Consider the following 19,335-nt stretch of genomic DNA (forward strand, 5'->3'; position numbering starts at 1 on the left):
TAACTTAAAGCCAACTGAGAACATTAGTTTACTGTTACTCTTTGGGTTTTCAATGAGAATGTTTTCATGTTTTAACTTTTAGAACAAGCTAAAGTTAAAATTTTAAATGCTGTACACCTAAACTAATATAAAATAATACTGACTGTCAACTCTAACTGAAAAGTAATTTTTTTAAAAAAAGTTAAAATTTTAAAGTCTAAAACGTTCACATCAGCCTTGTAAAAAAAAAGAGAGAGAGAGTGGAGGGAGCCTCTACATTTCTCTCTTCTCTTAAAAACATTACCTAGTTTTTTATTGCCTGTGAAACACGAATCAGAAAGGCAGTCTGCTATAAATGCAAATATTAAGTATGCCACACAAACTAGCAATCTTGACATATTACAGGTGTTTCAGGGTACATAAGGCTATACACTGAAAACCCCTTAGAAGGAAGCCACTGATGTTTCAAGGGAGCCATACACTTCTGAAGCAAGTATACTGCCTCTTTTTTTTCCCCAAGTTTTTAAAATTAGTTTCAAGTATACGGTATATTGGTTAGACATCTATACAGTTTAAATCCTATCATTTTAGCATAATGTTTTAAGCCATATTTCTAAATAGAGAATAAGTTAATACATTACAGAGTACATTTTTGTGTTCTTTTTAAAAGTATATACGAAAATATATGTAATACTAAATGGGGAAGGCTAAAAATCAAACTAGCACTGTCACAGTCTGATGACTGGAAAGCAGTAGGGAATAACAGAGACAATTGTGTACTGTTTAATTTTTTGTTACAACAAATGTTTTACTTTTAGTATTTCAAAAAAAAACAAATTCAAATTTTGATCTGCTAATAGGTCAGTTATTTTTAAATCTGGATCTAGAGAAAACTCTTCTTCATTTTCTAACTCTAAGAATATAGTAGAGAACTAAAAATAGCAACAACAAAGAGCAACCCTTGACATCAAAATGTTTTCATTCTTAACCTTAGAGAAATGACATAAGCCAGTGCTTATAAGGCCTATGTAAATGAAATAAAGCCAAGGCGCTGGGAAAACAAATACATGAAAGGATAAAAAAGCATCTAAATTATATCGATGCAAGATTGATCACTCTAATCTTAAAATTATTTTGCCTTGGCTTCAGATTTCCTATTTATAAAATAAGGTAGAGATTCAGACTACAACTGCTCTGTTACAAAGACAATAGATCTAAGAAATATTCATATAAGATCATAAAGAAAGTTTAAATTCTCTGTATAGGAAATGGCACATGAACAAAGTTATTTATTACAGCTTTAACAGGAGACTGGAAGCAACCCAAAGGTCCCTTAACAGAGGAATGACTATGTGCCCAGTAGAATATCAAGCTACTGAAAAAATGTAGACAGATGTACTAGCATGAAAAATATCTAAGACCTACTACAAAATAAAACACAAGGTAGAGAACCACAGATATACTATGCTACTTTTTATGTAACGAAGTCTCTAGAATAGGAATGCTTGAATTTATATAATGAAACACATATAAAATGTAGTAAAACTAAACTTCTGGCAGTACAGGCAGACTTCTGTATTTATTTTTTATAGTGCCTTTATTTATTCATGTACATAGAGAGGTAGAAGTAAGTATGTAATCTTTCGAAAGCCACTTCAGCTATCTATCTTGGTCCTCATCTACAAACGCAAGTACAATACCCACCTGAAAGAGTTGTGGGATGACATACTACGTGAAAATGCCAAGCACTAGTGTATAACCCATAGAAGATGCTGGTATTTTTACAGAATCTGAATAAGGAAACTTCCGTTTTTCTATTAAAAAATGCATTCTCATCTACCACATAACTTAAAACTACATTAGATAAGTCTTACAAGTACAGAAACAAATACCTATTAATTATCTAATTAACACTGACATGCAAATTTTAAATGTATCCGAAAATAGTATTATGGTTGTATAAGAGAATTATTCATAGAAAATACATACTTAACTAAGATGAAATGTCAAGATGCTGTAACTGTTTCACTTGCAGTTAAGGCCTAAAACTGTATTACTTTTCGAGATTTTATAATATATTATAAATTCAGATACATTTACGGAGCTTGTTAAAATTCAGCTTCCCTTGCTCTATGCTAGAAATGCTGGCTCAGTAAGTTAAAGTGGAACCCTATCACGTGTATTTTTAATAACCTCTCTCTGTGATTCTGGAGCAACCAAAGTTTGAACCTATTCTTGGATTATGTTAAAGACTTAGGTCCCTCATATTTAAATTTCTCTTTCAGGCTGCTTCATGCCCTTAAATCATTTTAGTTCTTCTTGGGACTACTCCCACTTCATTTACACTGTTTTAACCCTTCAGAAAATGAAAGGTACATTCCAATTCACAGGAAAATACTATAAAATCTGTGTACATTTTCATTAATACGAGCAACCCTAAATCTATAAATACTGTTCTAAAAGCTGATTTGTATGTCAGAATATTTCCCCTAAAACACGTAGGACAAACTATCAACGTATATATAAATAATAATGTTCTCCCCCCAAATACAAGTTTCCTCAAAATAACTCCAATTCCCAACCCTATCCCCACTTATCACCAAGAGTTGGGCTTAAATATTAGAAAGCTTTAAATTTGGGGGCAAAAAGCTTAAGAGCAAGACAATAATCTTTTCTAATCCAGTTGAAGGTAGAAATTATAAATGACTACTATTTCATAAAATGGAGAGACAAAGAATGATATTCATTGTTTCTAAAAAACTCACTCGGCATTTTTTGATCCATTGATTAACTCTAAAGTAAGCTGAGATGTAAAAGGTACATGGAAAATTACTGCAAATTTTAAATTGCAAATTTTAAACTCATGCAATCATGCGATTCCCACAGAGGAAAAAAAAATTGTAAAAGCCTTGTTAAAAATGCTTTGTCACTAAACAGAGTGGAAAATGGATAGATTCAGACATTGGAACAAAAAGCTTCGGAAATTTTTGTTTCAAATATCATGGTTAAAACTAATGAGAACTTAAGTTTTAAAGAAGTTTCCAGAGGAAAAGTGAAGAAATTGAAGAATGGAAGAGTAAGAGAACTCAAAGAGGTATGAGGCAAAAACCTGGCAAGTAATAGCCGGGATTGTTAGTAACACACTTTACTGTCAGCTGCTTTGTTACAAGGCATAAGAGCCAGGGACAATGGAAAACCTTATCAGGGTTCTACCAGAAATCATAGATCACAAATATTTATTACATTCTGAAGAGGTGCATTCATTCCAAGGTCTAATTCATTACACACACACTAAAATAACATATAGATATTATTTTAGGGTTGTTAAGTATGTGTACGTTTAGTAACAGAAATGAAGATAATAAAATCTATTTCCAAAATGGGCTTTTAAAAAAACTATCTCAACTTTATTAGTAATTTAAATGTACAAAAAAAGCACAAGTATTCTACACAAAAAGGAAAATACACACATACACACACACACACACACAAAGATCCAGTAGATGGTTTTTGGCAAAAGAAGGTCCAGTAGGTAGGTGTTCTATCAAGATTCCCCACCTTCAGTCAGCATGGGGTTATTGTTAGCTAGGTATTTTGAGGGCTCCACTGCATTTTTTTACTGAAAACCAATAGGAGAGAGCCACAAAATCCCTCAACAATATGGTCTGTTTGCTTATTCTTCCCCTGATTCGCATGAATCAGATGGACCATTAAAAGAAGTCTCATTTCCTTTAAAGACTAGTTATTAAGGAACTCATCCATTCATTCAACATGTTTTCCGAGTTCATACTATGTGCAAAGCATTATTCCAGGTACTGGGAATAAATCAGTGACAAATGCCCAGTTTGTCATTTAATTTACAGGAATGTGCCTCCCCATGATAAGAAATCCAGAGGTTAATGAATTCACCTTTACATTCCTAATGAATAAATGAGACCTTAAAGGCACAGGTAGGTTTTACTTTTAAAGTTCAATTTGCTTATTTTATGAATACACACACACACACAAACGCGCGTGCGCACGCACGCATACAGAGCTTAAGTGACTTGCTTAAGATCACACTGTTAGCCAATGAAAGAACTAAAATTCAAAGCCACATCTCTAGTGTCCTGGCTACACGGATTCTTTTACACTAGACAATAAACTAAGGACACTACTATAACCTACCCTGCAAACACACAGTACTTTTTCTTTACCACGTTTATTAAAACTTGGAACTACTATTTACGTAAGTACTTCCTTAACTGTCTCCCAGCCTGAACAGAAAGTTTCAAGAAGAGACAAACTACGTCTGTTTTTGCTCACTGCATCTTCAGCCTCAGGTAGGGTCTAGACCTTAATAAGTTCTCCAATAAATATTTGCTGAATACTAAGTATGTTTCAAAGGACAAGACACTCAGCTAAAAATTTATATTAGATCCACTTAAGGACTCTTTATGAACACAATTAAAGCTCAAACATAGAAAAGCGCTCATTATTTTTAAATTTAAAAAATCAGCTTATAAAAAAAGTCCAGCGTCAACATATGATAAAAACAAATTCAATCCACAAGTGAGAATTCCCAGTAAAATTAAATCTAGTTTTGTCTGAAACAAATTTTATAACTACATACCACATTTTACTTTCTCTCACAGTCATTTACCTTACCTGAAAAGCAAAATCCATAATTTATATTTTCTTGGTCAAATGATCAAAAATGAGACTTTAATATGCCTAAAGCATAACAGTAGAGGAAAGAAGTACTAAAAGATTCTTGGACAATATATTCATAAACTTGATCTAATATCCATTTCTGATACCTGAGGTGTACAAAATGCATTATTAAAACAGTATAAAAATAAAATAAAATAATAAATAAAAATAAAATAAAAATAAAACAGAAGATCCCTATTGCAAATTAATGTCTTCATTATATGACTTGACTATAGCCCAAAAGTAACACACCCCACAAATTATGACTATTCACCATGTAATTTTAGTTATCAAATACTTCCGTTTAGCTTCAAAACTTAGCCATTATGACAGTTACTTCTTTCCTAATCTCAGCCAAACAAAATTTTAAAACCTCCTTCCAGTAATATCAACTAATCAAAAAACTAATTTTATAGAATAATAAAGATGCCACAAACATTGCTAACTTTATACAAGGATTTACTCTTTTCAGCAGATGACTTCTACAGCCAAGGTTACAGAGGATGATACTATTCTAAGCCAGTGCTAATAAGCCTGACATTTCTTCAAGCTCCACTGTTAAAACTCTGAAAGATACAAATTTGTTTATAAATAAAACACAAGATCATAACTAGGTACATACAGGTAACTTCTTCTCCAAGTGAAATCTTTCCATAGTAATATATAAATGCCTTGTTTTTTATAATGAAATGTAGTCAGTCCCTTGAAGATTCCAGGGACAGTGAGCACGTATCTGATTTAGGTCACTGTGCTTTGCACAGATGAACTCTTCTAAGTGCTTTTATGGTACAGCCAATCACTGTCTTCTAAGTTACCTAATCTCTCAAGCTAAAGTAATATACACCTAAACCTTTCTGTAACAGTTCGAGAGAGAGCAAACCCTAAAGATACATAGATGGAAGTGTTAGTATGTGTGTATATACAATATCTTACAGAATAAACTTTCAACAAGTCAGTTAAATCTAGCCCTTTCACTTAATTTCATGAAAGAGCCAAAGATGTTTTCATCTGGAGAGTTGTGTCTTCTTACCATTACTCTATGTAACTACATTAACAACAAAATTAATAAATCATATTAGAGTTTACAATTATTTTAATCAAAAATTTAGTAATCATATATCACATGGATAACAGCTAAAAGGGAACAAGGAAAGGAGCAGTACCCCTCTGCCTTTTGGACTCCAGATCTCTTTATACTCTTTTTAAAAATTACTGAAGACCCTCAAAGGACCTTTGTTTCTATAAGTTTAACATCTATATTTACCATATTGGAAATAAAACTGAGAAAATTTTAAAATATTTAAATTCATTTAAAAAATAATAAAGCCATCCCATATTAACCTAAACATTTTAATGGAAACAATTTAGTGAATAGAATGGCTTTTACATTTTTCCAAGTCTCTAATACATTAAGATGTAAGACATCTGGATTCTCATATCTACTTCTGTAATCAATCTGACATGATTTATTTGGTTGAATTATATAATAAAATTGAAGTTCATAAAAATACTGTTGGAAACGGGAGGAGTGTTTTAATATTCTCTTCGAGTAACTGTGACTATTCCTCCTTGATACTTCGCCAAATTCAATAAGCAGTCATTTCTTAAAGGTTAGTTTGCAAGATGGAATCTGAAATCACTTCAAATGAATGTTTTCTACATCGTTATATTGAAATCCATTGGTCTACCACTCTGAATGTAAAATATATGTTCACTGGATATTAAGGCTTTCGCAAATTTCACATTTGCTCTCACCTCTTTGTAAAATATATGTTCACTGGGTATTAAAGCTTTTGCAAATTTCACATTGCGTTACACAATTTTTAAAAATCACACTTGTTAACATGACCATTCTTCTCATCAGGTAAATTCAAGTGCTGAGAAAGTATCACAGTCAGGCTAGCAGATAAAAGTTTTCCAAAATTCTAATTTTTTCATGGAGACTACACTTATCATCATTGCTAACAAATGCTACTAGTTGTTTTTCTCGAGGTGTCAGGCTCACCTCATTTTTTTCCGAGGAAACATCCGTCAAGTATCAACTCTGAATAACCACGGTTAGTCTGCCAGTCATTCTTCAAGCAAAAAAAAAAAATGGTGTTCCATGAAGAAAGCAGCTAGCTGTGCCCACAATTCAAGCAATGGCACCAGTGCTTTTTCTCCAGACAACCACTGTACTTCAGTATGCAGAAGTGTTTTTGTGCATACTTCCTATTTTGCTATTCGGAATACTAAAGCAACGTGTACTCAAAGGCTGATTTAACAAAATAATTTGTACTGCTTCATCGGTACAAATTGCTGTTTTGTTTTTTAAACCCAGAGTGACTGCTAGTGCTGTTCGGTGCCTCTGCCTTGTTTTGTGTTAAGGCGCCAGCAGTTTCACCCATCACTGTGCTTCTGCGCCATGAGTACAAATTTCAATACAGTAAAAAGGGCAAATAATGTCTTAGAATTATTATGAAAATAGTTTGGACCTTGTAGATCCCCTGAAAGGATCTCTGGGGCGGCCAGAGTTCCATGGATAGCACTTTGAGAACTACTTTAAAGGACTATAGGTTTAAATATAAAATTACAGAGTTATGAGTGAATTATAGTCTTTTTATTTTCTCTGTAATATTGTTTGTTCAATGAACATTTTAATATATATAAGAAGACTGAAATGTTATATAGTTATCCTGAGTTTCTAAAACATAATAAAAATATTTATTAAGCACCTATTATGTGCCAATACTATGCTAAATACCATCATATATATTATAACAATTCATCTTCAGATTTTTCATTTAATCCTCTCAACTCTAAGGCTCAGAGAGGTTAAATCACTTCTTCAAAGTCACATAGCTAATAAGCAACAGACTTAGGATTCAACCCATTCTTTCTCAGTCCATGTTTTTCTTCTATGTAAAAGGAATTTAAGAAAAAAAAATTTCCAACTATACATGATTAAAACAAAATTCTAAATGAACATGAATGAATAAAATAAAATATATAAAATTCATGTAAAATGTAATCTAAATTAAACTAAAAATATACTCTTTGGATACACAAAATTACTTCCTGGTACCATCCAAGTCTGTATTTTAACAAAGCAAATAAACAATATTTTGCATAGAAATATCTATATCCCAAAAGTAGTTTTACTACCAGCTAATCCTGTAGAATTCATTGATGATGTGTACCATGTAAATAACAAAGATTTAAAACTAAAATAATGTATTAAAAAAATGCTTTCTCTTAAACTTCCACTACTCTATATAAGACTGTTGATAACAGGCAAAAGACATGTCATAGCCTTCGAATCCAACTAAAGCTTCCTGTTTAATAAACTTCTCTAAGAATTAGAAACTCCAATTATATCAGCAGTTACAATAAAGCATATAATTAATCATACTTTTAAATTCTTCAAACTTTCTAAGATTTACAGTTGGCAAGTGAACATAAATCTGAAGAAACAAATGGAAAAGAAATGTTATTCACCGATTTAAAAACTTCTCAATACATCAAGCCCAGAACAAAGAACATCTGCAAACAATCAGGTTCAAATTTAAAGCAATTTCTAAAATGACCTCTTGAAATTTACCTCCTGTAGAAAATATTGGCCCTCCCCTCTAGTATTTAAGAGCTTAACCTCCTGGTTATGCATATGTCTCTCTCCCATTGGATTATAAAAACCCTCAGCATAAGGAAAAAGGCCCCAGAAAAGAAGGAATTAGGTGCATACATATTTTTAATTTCCTAAATTGCAAAACAAAATGATATTCTTCATCAAGATCCATTTCTCCAACATATTTCCTGTTGTGACACTACTTTGGGCACTACACTAAGCCAATATTCAAATAAAATTTAAAAATCAAGTTTTACATATTAAATAGAAAGGTAATTAGTCCACTGTACTTTTTTTTCTTTTTGGATGCCTGATCTTATTTATTTGTTACTCTTAACAAAATCTCATTTTTCACTGGACTCAGACTTAGAGGTAAAAGCTCTCAGAGAAGACAGTCTACTTCTCTTGGCAACCTGTTCCTGGCATTTCTCTTTGGCCTCATTCATTCTCTTGGCCAAAAGCTTAGCATATCCTGCAGCCTCTTCCTCATTTTTCTTAGTACTCTGTTTCTTCAGAGCAATATGCCGACATTTATATTGTAAAATGTGTAGAGTAACAAGGCGCTGGATCTTGGGTGCTTTGGTCCATCTAAAGTTGATAAAGATAGTAAGACAGACATTCTCATAACTTTCCAATGGGAATGTAAGTTGTTCAAAACTTTTTAAAAAGTTTTAAGAATATCCTTTGTGCAGCAATACACCTTTGAGTGTCTACTCCATAGAAATAAAGGCACCAAAATACAAAGATAAGGTCAAGCATGCTTACTATTCAAACCAAAGAAAAACAGAAAACGACTTGAAAGTAAACGAATAGGGGAATGTCTGCTTACCATCGAATAATATGAAGATATAAAAAAATTATAACTACAAAGTCAATAGATATCAGTAACACACTTAAGAAAAAAGCAAGTTGTAGAGTTACATGTTTATGATCACATTTTTATGTTTCACAAAGGATAAAACATTATCTGTGAGTATATGTTTACATAGACATAGACCAAGTATAGTAGGAAATACGGGCTGGTCTATGTTTCAAGAAAGATCATGCTTTTCTAAAGATGTTAAGGATCTATTAATTCAATATATAGTATAAGATTTAATATCAAATATAATCATTAAGAAGTCACTAAAAGTAAAAAATTGTTAGCTAATTCTTCCTGTTAGTAAGATAAAAAAAAGTTATCATGTTGGTCAAAACTATGACCAATTCATGTTTTGATAGGCATAACTTTAATTACAAGGCAAATAACATTTTTGAAAGCATATTTCCCAAGGTCAGAAGATGGTCTCAAATTTTCAATACATTTCCATTTTCTAAAAATGATTTTGTAGGCACAGTGAAAAGTAACATTTTTTCCACTTCAGTCAAGCAATTATATAATCACATAAACAGATTTTTTTTTTTAATCTTAAATTCAGGAAAAAGAAATACAAAATATTTAAAACTCTAACTGTGAATTTCAATCAGCCAAAGGGGGGTGGGGCGGGGGGAATCTAGACATGTTAAGCTGGTAGGGAATTGTACAAGAATCTGAATGATTAAGAAAGCATACGTGGTACCCATTCAAGTTCCCTCTACAGATATGAAGTCACTTTTTCAGTACAGCAACCTAATACAGGGTGTAACTGCTAATGATGTACATGGCGCTGCTGACACAAAGCAAAGGACCCATAAAAGTTTCTCTTTATATGACCAAAATAAGGAGGGAGTGAAAGGTACACTCAGATGCATTATTAAGAGAAAACATGTTTTAAAATTCTTTCATTTAAAATTGTTATCTTCCTTATATTTTCCTAAACTCTTTAAGGAATAAAAGCATGGGAAAAACAATCTCCTTTAGAAACAATAGGCCAGGAAATTAGGCCTATTTCTTATTACATATAGACATACACTGTAGCTATTACCACTCTTATATTAACAGAAAATATACATAATACATATCATGTATTAGAACTTCCTCTATACTTCATGTACATTCTTTCATTTACTACCCTAAACAATTCTAGAAGTAGATATTACTATCCCAAGTAAATGAAAGAAGAAACAGGCTCTAAAAAGTTAAGTAATTTTCTCCAAGTCCCATATAGCTTGTATTGGAAGAAGCTAGAATTTAAAATCATGTCTGTGTGCCTGCAGGTACCATGCACTTTTCAGCAGGCCACTAAGCAAACATTATTTTTAATTCTCACAATCACTCTGTAAAGTAACAGCTGATCATTTTCCAGCCCAGGGCCATCACACTTCAAAGCCTATGTTCTTTCCACTAGGCCACATGCCTTCCCCTAACTTAAACTACATATACCTTTATTTGCTCTACATACACTCTTATTTGTTCATATGCCTTATTTAGAGAATTAAACATAAAATATAGTCAATCATAATGCTCACCTAATAATCTTTAAATACTTTAAATCTATTTTAGAAAGTGGTAAATCAATAATACCATAAAAGGCAAAAACTTTAACACAATAAGTTAGCATCGATATTAAAATATATAAAGATTTTATATATTATTTTAATTTGGCTTCCACAGATAAACCTGAAGCCGATAGCCAAAAAAAGGAAACACCTCTTTAAAACAAATGAAAACTTGTCTCATTTTAAAACATGTTTCAGAAAGAAGCACAGCCAATCCACACCTTCCACCACTGCTAAATATCACAGCTGAGCTCATATTGCTTAATTTGGGCAACCAATTCAGTTTTCACTTAATACTGTCTTCGACAACGTAAAAGATCGCCATCTGGTGGCTCTCTTCAGACATGTGGAATTTTTCTCTCTTGGGATGCTTATGGTGAAGAGAATGACCCTAAAAGCCTGTTCCAGGCCAAAAAGCTCAGGGTTTCAAAGTTTCCCTGGCAGCTGCTTTAAGAAACCGGAACATTTAATCTCATTCAGAAAAACTCAAATATTAAGACAGTTAAGAACTACTGACTAAATATTTCACTTATTTATTAGGATATTCGATGTAGTAGCTTTACACAGGCATTTTATATGCACCACTGAATAATTAATGTGTTACAACAAAGTAGATTTACAGTCATTTTTTAAAAAGTTGTTTCAAGTGCTCATGGCATTTCAAGAATTTTGTTTTTAAACATATTTTGAGGTATAGCTATAATTTCATGAGCAATAAATAGCTGAAAAATCTAGTTTATAAATAAAATATATTTCACAATAGGGTAAAAATTATCTTTACCAAAAATTTTCCAGAAATTAACACATCATTACAAAAAGTAACAACTGTACTCAACGAAAGACATCTAAAACTCAACATTTAAATGCTTGACACAAAGATATAGTTCAATTTACATTTGCATTGAGAAAATAGTTAAACTATTCCTGGATATTAATTACAAAGAATTATTTATTCTCATAGTCCCATTTTGGGCTACCATTAACTACGAAAATTTAAGAAATGAAAAAATAAACCGATGGGTAAGAATTAAAAATATAACTGAAACTGGTTTATATGTCCAATTACCAAAGTCAAAAAATGGTTTGGTACAGTCAATTCAGATATTTTTAAACGCAGGCTTTCAGTAGAAGTGAATTCCCTCCCCCCATCCCCTTACTTCCTCTAAGGCATTCAAAACCTGTATAAAGTGTCTACAGGTGGACAGCCATGCTACCTTGAACAAGCCCCATCCTGTCTGATCTTGGAAGCTAAGCAGAGTCAGGCCTGATTAGTACTTGGATGGGAGATCACCTAGGAAGAAAAGGTGCTGTAAGTTTAAAAAATAAAAAAATAAGGGATTGTAAGCTGACAAGGTCCTTGAAATCTGTGAGGTCAACCAAGGGCTGCCTTGCCATTAAAAAAAAAAATGTAAAAAGTAACTTCTCTACCTCTACTAACTTATTCTTCTCCGTTTTGAACCTCTGGAGCTTATTACTCTATGATCCTCAGTTCTACAGAACAGGGCTTCTCAACTTTGTCACTTAACTTTTGGGGCTGGGCACTCACTTCCTTGTTAAAGGGAGAGGTCCTGTACATTTTAAGCCGTTCAGTAGCATATCTGGCTTCTACCTACTAGATGCCAGCAGCACACATATCCTCTCTCTCCCCAGTGTGGCAAACAAAAATGTCTCCAGGAACTGTCAAATGTCCCTTAAGAGGCATATAAACCCACTGAGAACCACTGTTTTAGAAATAACTCTTGCCTTCCAGTAGTTCAAGATCCTTTAACAAACAATAATCTACCACGTTCTTCCTCAAAGTTAGCATGAACGTGCACATAGGCACTTAGCAATAAACTCTCCAGGCAGAAATGCATCTTGAATTTAAAAGTTTTATTGAAAGCTACCTGTTCTCAATGTATAGGAATTTCAATGATGTCATGTGGATAATTTTACCCTATAAAATATTCCTACTGTAATTTTATATACTACTTTTAGATAAAGGTAAAATGGAAATTTTTATATATGCATATTTTTAAACATGTTATAAAACAAGTCCTCAGGCCTTAAGTCTAAACCCTCACATTTCAAAGTGGCCTGTGAAATACAGAGCATCTCTACTTCAAATCATCCAACACTAACTGGATATATTACAAAATCAATATACACTGTATGCATTTCACCACAATGCAGTTATTTGGTTAACCTGAAAATTAAAATTCATAGTCCTAACCTTGCTTACAAGGATCCAGACTGGATACTCTTGTCAGCATGACAGCTCAAAAATGAGGGGAAACTGAAGCTGGGGTACATAGAAAATACGAGTGACTTCAAATGGCACCTAAAAAAGAAGCCATATGTCGGAGATGAGAAAGATGACGCTTAGAGAGAGGAAGCTGTTCTCTAACGCTATCTTTCCCCTTTCTGAAGCTTCTATGCAGCTTTTCCAGCAAAAACTCTATAGACTTAAATACATATCCCTTTTAACTATAGCGAACTTAAATATACTTCTGACTCTAGGCAATCGAAAGAACCCTGCCTGGCACACTCACACAATTCATGCTATTTGTTTTTACTTACTGAGGTAAAAGCTGTCAATTATGAAATAGAAATAATTTTTAAGAATTTAATATTAAAATATTGCCAAATTTAATTGTCATGCAGGTAAACTGGCAGGTCTTTAACAATTACAACAAATGCTGTTGCCATTTACCCTTCGATACCACTTTGTGGAGATTCAAGGTAATATTTATCTTTCGAATTACCCAAATTTGAATGAAAATTAATTCATCAGGCAATTATCCTCATGCTCAATAACATATAATCTAAATTTACCTACTTTCAGTAACTAATTGAATTGAACTGAAACATTAAGGTCAGGTATTTTATTTTATTTGTTCTCTGACAAAAGACACATTTTTATGTGAATTAAAATAAAGCTTCCTTACAACAGTAACTCACTTTATGCTTACATAGTGTAAAGGGCAAGGGAGTAAAGTAAAATGACTTGGAGGTCCATCAAGGAACATGACAGATCGATCAAAGGTGTGGGATTGCGTTCATCTCTTCTCTCTCCTAATATTCACTAACACAATGGTAATTTTTTAAAGGGTAAACTGACAGGGACAAAGAGAAGAAATGACAACAAATGGGAGATATAAAATCTCTGGAAGATATAAAGTAGATGTAAAAATGGTTATCTCATTGGAAAATAAACAGCAACCTTAAAATAGGTGGCTATGGAAGAAATAGGGCTCAGAACCAAATCATGTTTAAATAATGAAACAGTGCATCAAACTTTATTAGCTGATTAATATAATTACATATAATTGAGAATTAATGACCTAATCCAAGAAATTTTCTCCGTAAATTATATTAGCATAAAATTAAGACTAGAGACTACTGAAAACTGTACCTATAGGTACATAATGCGATTTGTCAACCAGTTTATTTTGGCTGAAGATAACACATTATTTTAATGAGTACAGATTCTAAAATTGGACAGCCTGAATTCAATCCCTAGCTCTGCTACTCACTGGCTGAGCAAGTTACTTAATCTCACTAGATTTCAGTGTCCTCATCTGTAGAATGTGGATAGTAACAGTACTTACAACTGATAGGTTGTAAAAATTAAATAAGATAATGAGTGCATGAGCTTAGAAAAATTTCTAGCACAACATACGTACTCTCAAGTCATTTCAAGCTCCCTGAAGATATAATTTTCTTTATGCAGAATTGTATTAACTCTGTATATATATGTTAAATTCCTAGTGATAAAAACAAAATACAGTATGTCATGCTAGATAGGTTCAAAGCAAGTCACATAGAGCTTTTGTTTGCTTCTAAAATATTGATATTTTGAAAAGTAAAAAAAAAAGTTGATCCTAACGTAGATAAGACATATTGTCACTTGCCTTTCCAGTTGTGACAATGGTTTCATATTCATTTAAGTCACTTCCACATGAATGCTAGGAGACCCAGTAAACAATCAAAAATGTAACCCTGAAATAGCATTCAAATCTGACTCTAAGGAGATTTAGCACCAACCTTTATATCAAAGGCTTCTTCAATGAAAATGATTTTCCATTCATTTTATATAAATTTGCATCTTATTGAAAATATAGTATGCACTATTCTGAATATCCAACTTGCCTTTGCATTATCAGCTAATCATTCAACAGAATAAAAAAATTAAAGTGTATATTTTCAATACCTGAGTCATTTGGATATCTATATATATTTCACAGATTTTTATAACTTTCCTTCTACTACAGGACACTTTCAATCATTCCTTTATTCACTTTATCATATAACAAATATTTATCAAGTGCCTATTACATGCCAGACACTATGCTAGTAGAGATAGGATATACTCAGATCCAGAGACGAGAAAAAGTTTACTATGTTCAAATAACTAAAATCAGTTGACTGTAACTGAAATGCAGAACAGGAGGGAACTGCAGTACAGACAGAAAAAGATGGAGAAGGGAAAATGGGCCAGACCTTTCGGGGCCTTGGTAAATTTTGGACCCCTCCTGAGAGCAGTGGGGAGTATGATCAGTAGTACAAAGATCCCTGTACAGGGAAACAAACACTGTAAAGAATTATAGGCAGGAACTGGTGTCAAAGACTCTCTCCCTTGACCAAACTTTAAGGAGGCTCAGGCCAACCTTTGGCTTTCCTCTCTGTTCTTATAGAATCCAGTTTGAGCAAGAATCCTGTTAAGGCAGTTTAAGGAAAATCCCTAATCCCTGGTATCTGATCCAGCCTGGAAACCTTATCACCCACCCAGTCTTCTCTTCAGTAATCTGGCTGAGTTGGTCTAACAAGAATCTTTCTTTCCTCTGCTGTTTCCTCTTAGCAACTTTCCATCCACTGACCCCAAACTCCTGCTTCTTGAATACAAATGCCCACTTGTCCTTGTTAGCACTGGAGTTGAGTTCAGTCTCTCTGGCCAACTATAGCAGTACCTATACTCATCAGAATGTCCTCCCTTAAATAAAGTCTGCTTTACCATTCTTTAACAAAGGTCATTGAATAATTTTTCTGCAACAGTTAAATTAACATTTTTTTTTTTCTGAAACACTGGAAGCCAACAAGAAAGGTACTGCATTAGTCCACACAAAAGATAGAGGCCTGAACTATTGTGGTCAAAGGAAGGATGGAGAGAAGTCAACTGATTTGATATAAGGATGCTGAATCCCCTGGATTTGGTGTTTGGGTAGAGGGAAAGAAAAGTAATGGATAATACTCACATTTCCAACTTGAGCCAGATATTGGTGCCATTCACTGAGATAAGAAATGCAAAAAGAAGAGAAGGTCTGATAAGATCTACTTAAGACATGTAAAGTTTCAGCTGGGTTATCCAAGTAGAAATAGCAGTGGATGGAGCTCCCTTCTGACATCTTCTACTGACTCTGTGAAGAAAGTAGCAATACTTGCTGGGATTTAGGCGTCAGAGGATACAGTCTAAAGAGAGCAGAGAATATTTAATGTGTCCACTGTAGAAAATAGGAGATAATTAGAAAGACAAAGGAGCATTTTCTGTTTGAAGACCAGAAGGAAAAGTGAATGTATAGGGGTATCAGTCTATAAGGCTATGTAACTTAACTTTTCCAGCTGTTCTGAGCACCCCCAGCACAATTAAACTAATTGAGGACCGGGAATTTATCCAAATATTTAATACCGACAAACATGACGTCAAATGTCTTCAAACAAGAGAGGGGCCGAAGATAAACTGCACTGGGAGGTGGAGGCAGCAGACCCTCTCCCCACCACCAAAAAAAAAGTGGGATAAGTGACTAAAGAGCCTCAAAAAATAAGAATTATGGAAGTAGTGGAATAAGAGAGCTAGAAAAAAAAGATTATGGTTAGATTTAAGTATCTAAATTTAAGAATTCACACATAGAAGAGCTTTAGGAAATAAGGCCATGAGCATTATTGAATGAAATTAAGGATCCTGGTACATAAGAAAATCGACAAATTGAAACGAGTTACCCCATTTTGCACTCTCAAACAACCTAAAATGAGAAAAGGCCTTAGCCCAAGAGATCTATGGGAAAACTGTGAATCAGGTGTCAACTTTTTCAATACATGATCTGGAGTGAACATTAGTACAAGATAACAGGGAAGGAAGATACGGGGTGGCTAGCATAAGCTTCAAAAGAACAGGGTTTTGTATGCTCAACATATATATACTCAAGTAATAAAAATGTTCTTTTAATCAATTCTCTCAGCAGAGAGAGGAAAAAACTGGCTGAAAACCAACAAAGAACACGACCTTTTAGCTTTTACAAAGACATAGGCCATATTCGGTATACAGTCAAATAAGTGTTCGTATTAAGAAAAATATACTATTGAGCAAAAATAAAAGGTGTTCCACATTTGCTCTGTAAGCATTTTCCACTACATTGTTAACAGATGGACATTACGGGCACTCACCGCACCAACGCTAGGGCCTGAGAGCATGGGTCTGAACTCTGCTTCCTCCATTCACTAGCTGTGTGATCCTGAGCAGAGGCCAACTTGCCGAGACTCACTGTCTCTCCTTTCTGAGTCGCACTTTTCTCATACATAAAATACAAGCGATGTTATTATAACATTCCATGCTCCTGACAGGGTTATGTTCTAACCTGTTACGTTCTCGACATCACTCACAAGAGTAAATATTCAGTTAAACTATTAGTAATATCAGAAAGGTGCACATTGTCCTCATTTATAAATTTGGAAATTATAAAAAAATCAATTTGTTTTACAAAGTGACTAACACTTTCAGATACTTCTGGAATATAAATATTACTTTTTAACTCTTACGAATATTATATCCTATGAACTAAATGAACCTTATAAGGAGTATATCTTTATGAAATGTCTGTCCCAAACAATTTCTTATACAATGTTTAGCTGCAGTGAATGTTTAAATGTAAAGAATGAGAAATGTGCTATTGCTCACAGTGGGGCAAGTTCGAGTAAGGTGCAAAAACATGGGACATCAAGGGACTCCAAGCAGAGAGTTAAGAGCAAAGAAAAAAAAAGAAAAACCATCTACTTAATAGTTGTATTTTAAAAAGCCCGGGAAAGTCTATGCATGAATGCCTTTCAAAAAATAAAAAGATTTTGGGAAAAAAATTGATAACAGTTTAGGTATTTAAATGAAATACATATGGGCTACAAATTCTAACTAGATATAGAAGAAAGGGCAAAGAGTGGAAAGAAAGAAAAAAAGGACAAGTGAATAGCCTCAAAGTTCAAAGACTAAGAATGATAGAAGTATACTGGTTACCAAATCACATTAATGACACTGTAGAAAGAGGCATAAATTCCTACAAAAGTCCCACTGAGGACCTCTCTAACAGTCATCAAAAGCACAAACATTGATTAGGCTTGAAAACCTCTTAGAAGGACTCAGTTCTAGAATGGCAGTAATTAGAGGACTTCAGTAAGATGACAACCAGGCCTAAACACACTTCAACTCACCAAGGGTCTAAACCTCAATCATATGGAAATAATTTTCACTACAACCATCTTTCTAGTTAAAAACTAAACACAATAATTAAAGCCATCGCTAAGGTGCTAAGACATTGATCCAGTTGACAGTCTCAAGAAAAAAAAGAAAGACCACTTCGTCCAATTCCTGCAAAAGTAATTTAACCTTTTTAGGGATAATCATTCTCCCAATCTGTGTAGGAAGTGGCTATAAAAGAGTAACTTCAGATACTTAAAAATATTTTTATTACAAAAAGAATACATGCTCTTTGTGAAAATTTTGAAAACTAAAATATAATCACCTATTCACCATTAAATTCCACCTCCAAGAGATACTCAATAACCTTTGATCTATTTTGATATTCCATACTAACACTTAAGATTAAATTTTCTTCCATTACTCAAAAAGAAAAAAATGGAATCATACACATAGTCTGCTTTTTTCACTTTCAGATACTTAATCCACAAACATATCAAGTTTTAAATTATAGCTTGTCAAACAGAATCACTCATTCCTTCCTATATGAACAAACTAGTAAATCAAATGGAATCTCCATCAGAGCTCTCTCCAAAAAAAACCTAAATCTCTAGGATTACTCTACACAATAATACTTGTATCTTCTTTCAAGACAGCTCTATGGATCTGCACACACATAAAACATAAGAATTACAGTTCAATGTCTTCAAGCATTTCATGCTTCTCATTTTCTTATAAAATCTCAAAGCAGTTGATATACAGTAATAGAGTACCAATTCAACTGCTACAATACTGAAGGCAAGACATTGTGGAGTTTTCCATATAAGTCCTTTCCAAATGATTATCTCATTAAAAATATTACAACCTTTCAGGTACTTCTGGGTCAAACTGACTACAAAAAGTCTTTCTACTTATAGATATGACAATTTTTATTTTGCTCGTGAACCTAAAGATTTAAACAGTTGATGAGAGTTTGAAATTGAATAGAAGAAAATCCATTGGCAGTTCTTCCTTCTCATTACACCTCATTCGTTATACATGGAACCAGTAAGCTATTGTTAATGAAATATGAAGTAAAATTCTAAGATATAAAAACTTTTTGATGTAGCATTAATTTAGCAAATAAGTGTTTAATCTAAATATTTACTTAGATATGTTAAATTTTTAAATGAAAAAAGTGTATATATGTGTATATATGTGT

General features: G+C 33.1%; 1 protein-coding gene across 11 annotated transcripts in view; it reads right to left on the reverse strand.

Moving 5' to 3' along the window:
• SLC4A7 (solute carrier family 4 member 7) overlaps positions 1 to 19,335 on the reverse strand; it is a 93,053-nt gene that overhangs the window by 60,531 nt on the left and 13,187 nt on the right. The window contains exon 1 of one of the 11 annotated variants that reach the window (XM_016149569.2): positions 5,294 to 5,981. The exons of 7 other annotated variants lie outside the window; for them this stretch is intronic. In XM_016149569.2, coding sequence (XP_016005055.1) covers positions 5,294 to 5,326 — 33 coding nt within the window. In that variant the 5' untranslated portion in view covers positions 5,327 to 5,981. Of the gene's footprint in view, positions 1 to 5,293; positions 5,982 to 19,335 lie in introns of those variants that run through there. 3 more of the 11 variants (XM_036219491.1, XM_016149575.2, XM_016149572.2) reach the window with 3 other exon arrangements.

Source organism: Rousettus aegyptiacus, unplaced genomic scaffold (assembly GCF_014176215.1).
Source record: "Rousettus aegyptiacus isolate mRouAeg1 unplaced genomic scaffold, mRouAeg1.p scaffold_m13_p_4, whole genome shotgun sequence".
Taxonomy (NCBI): domain Eukaryota; kingdom Metazoa; phylum Chordata; class Mammalia; order Chiroptera; family Pteropodidae; genus Rousettus; species Rousettus aegyptiacus.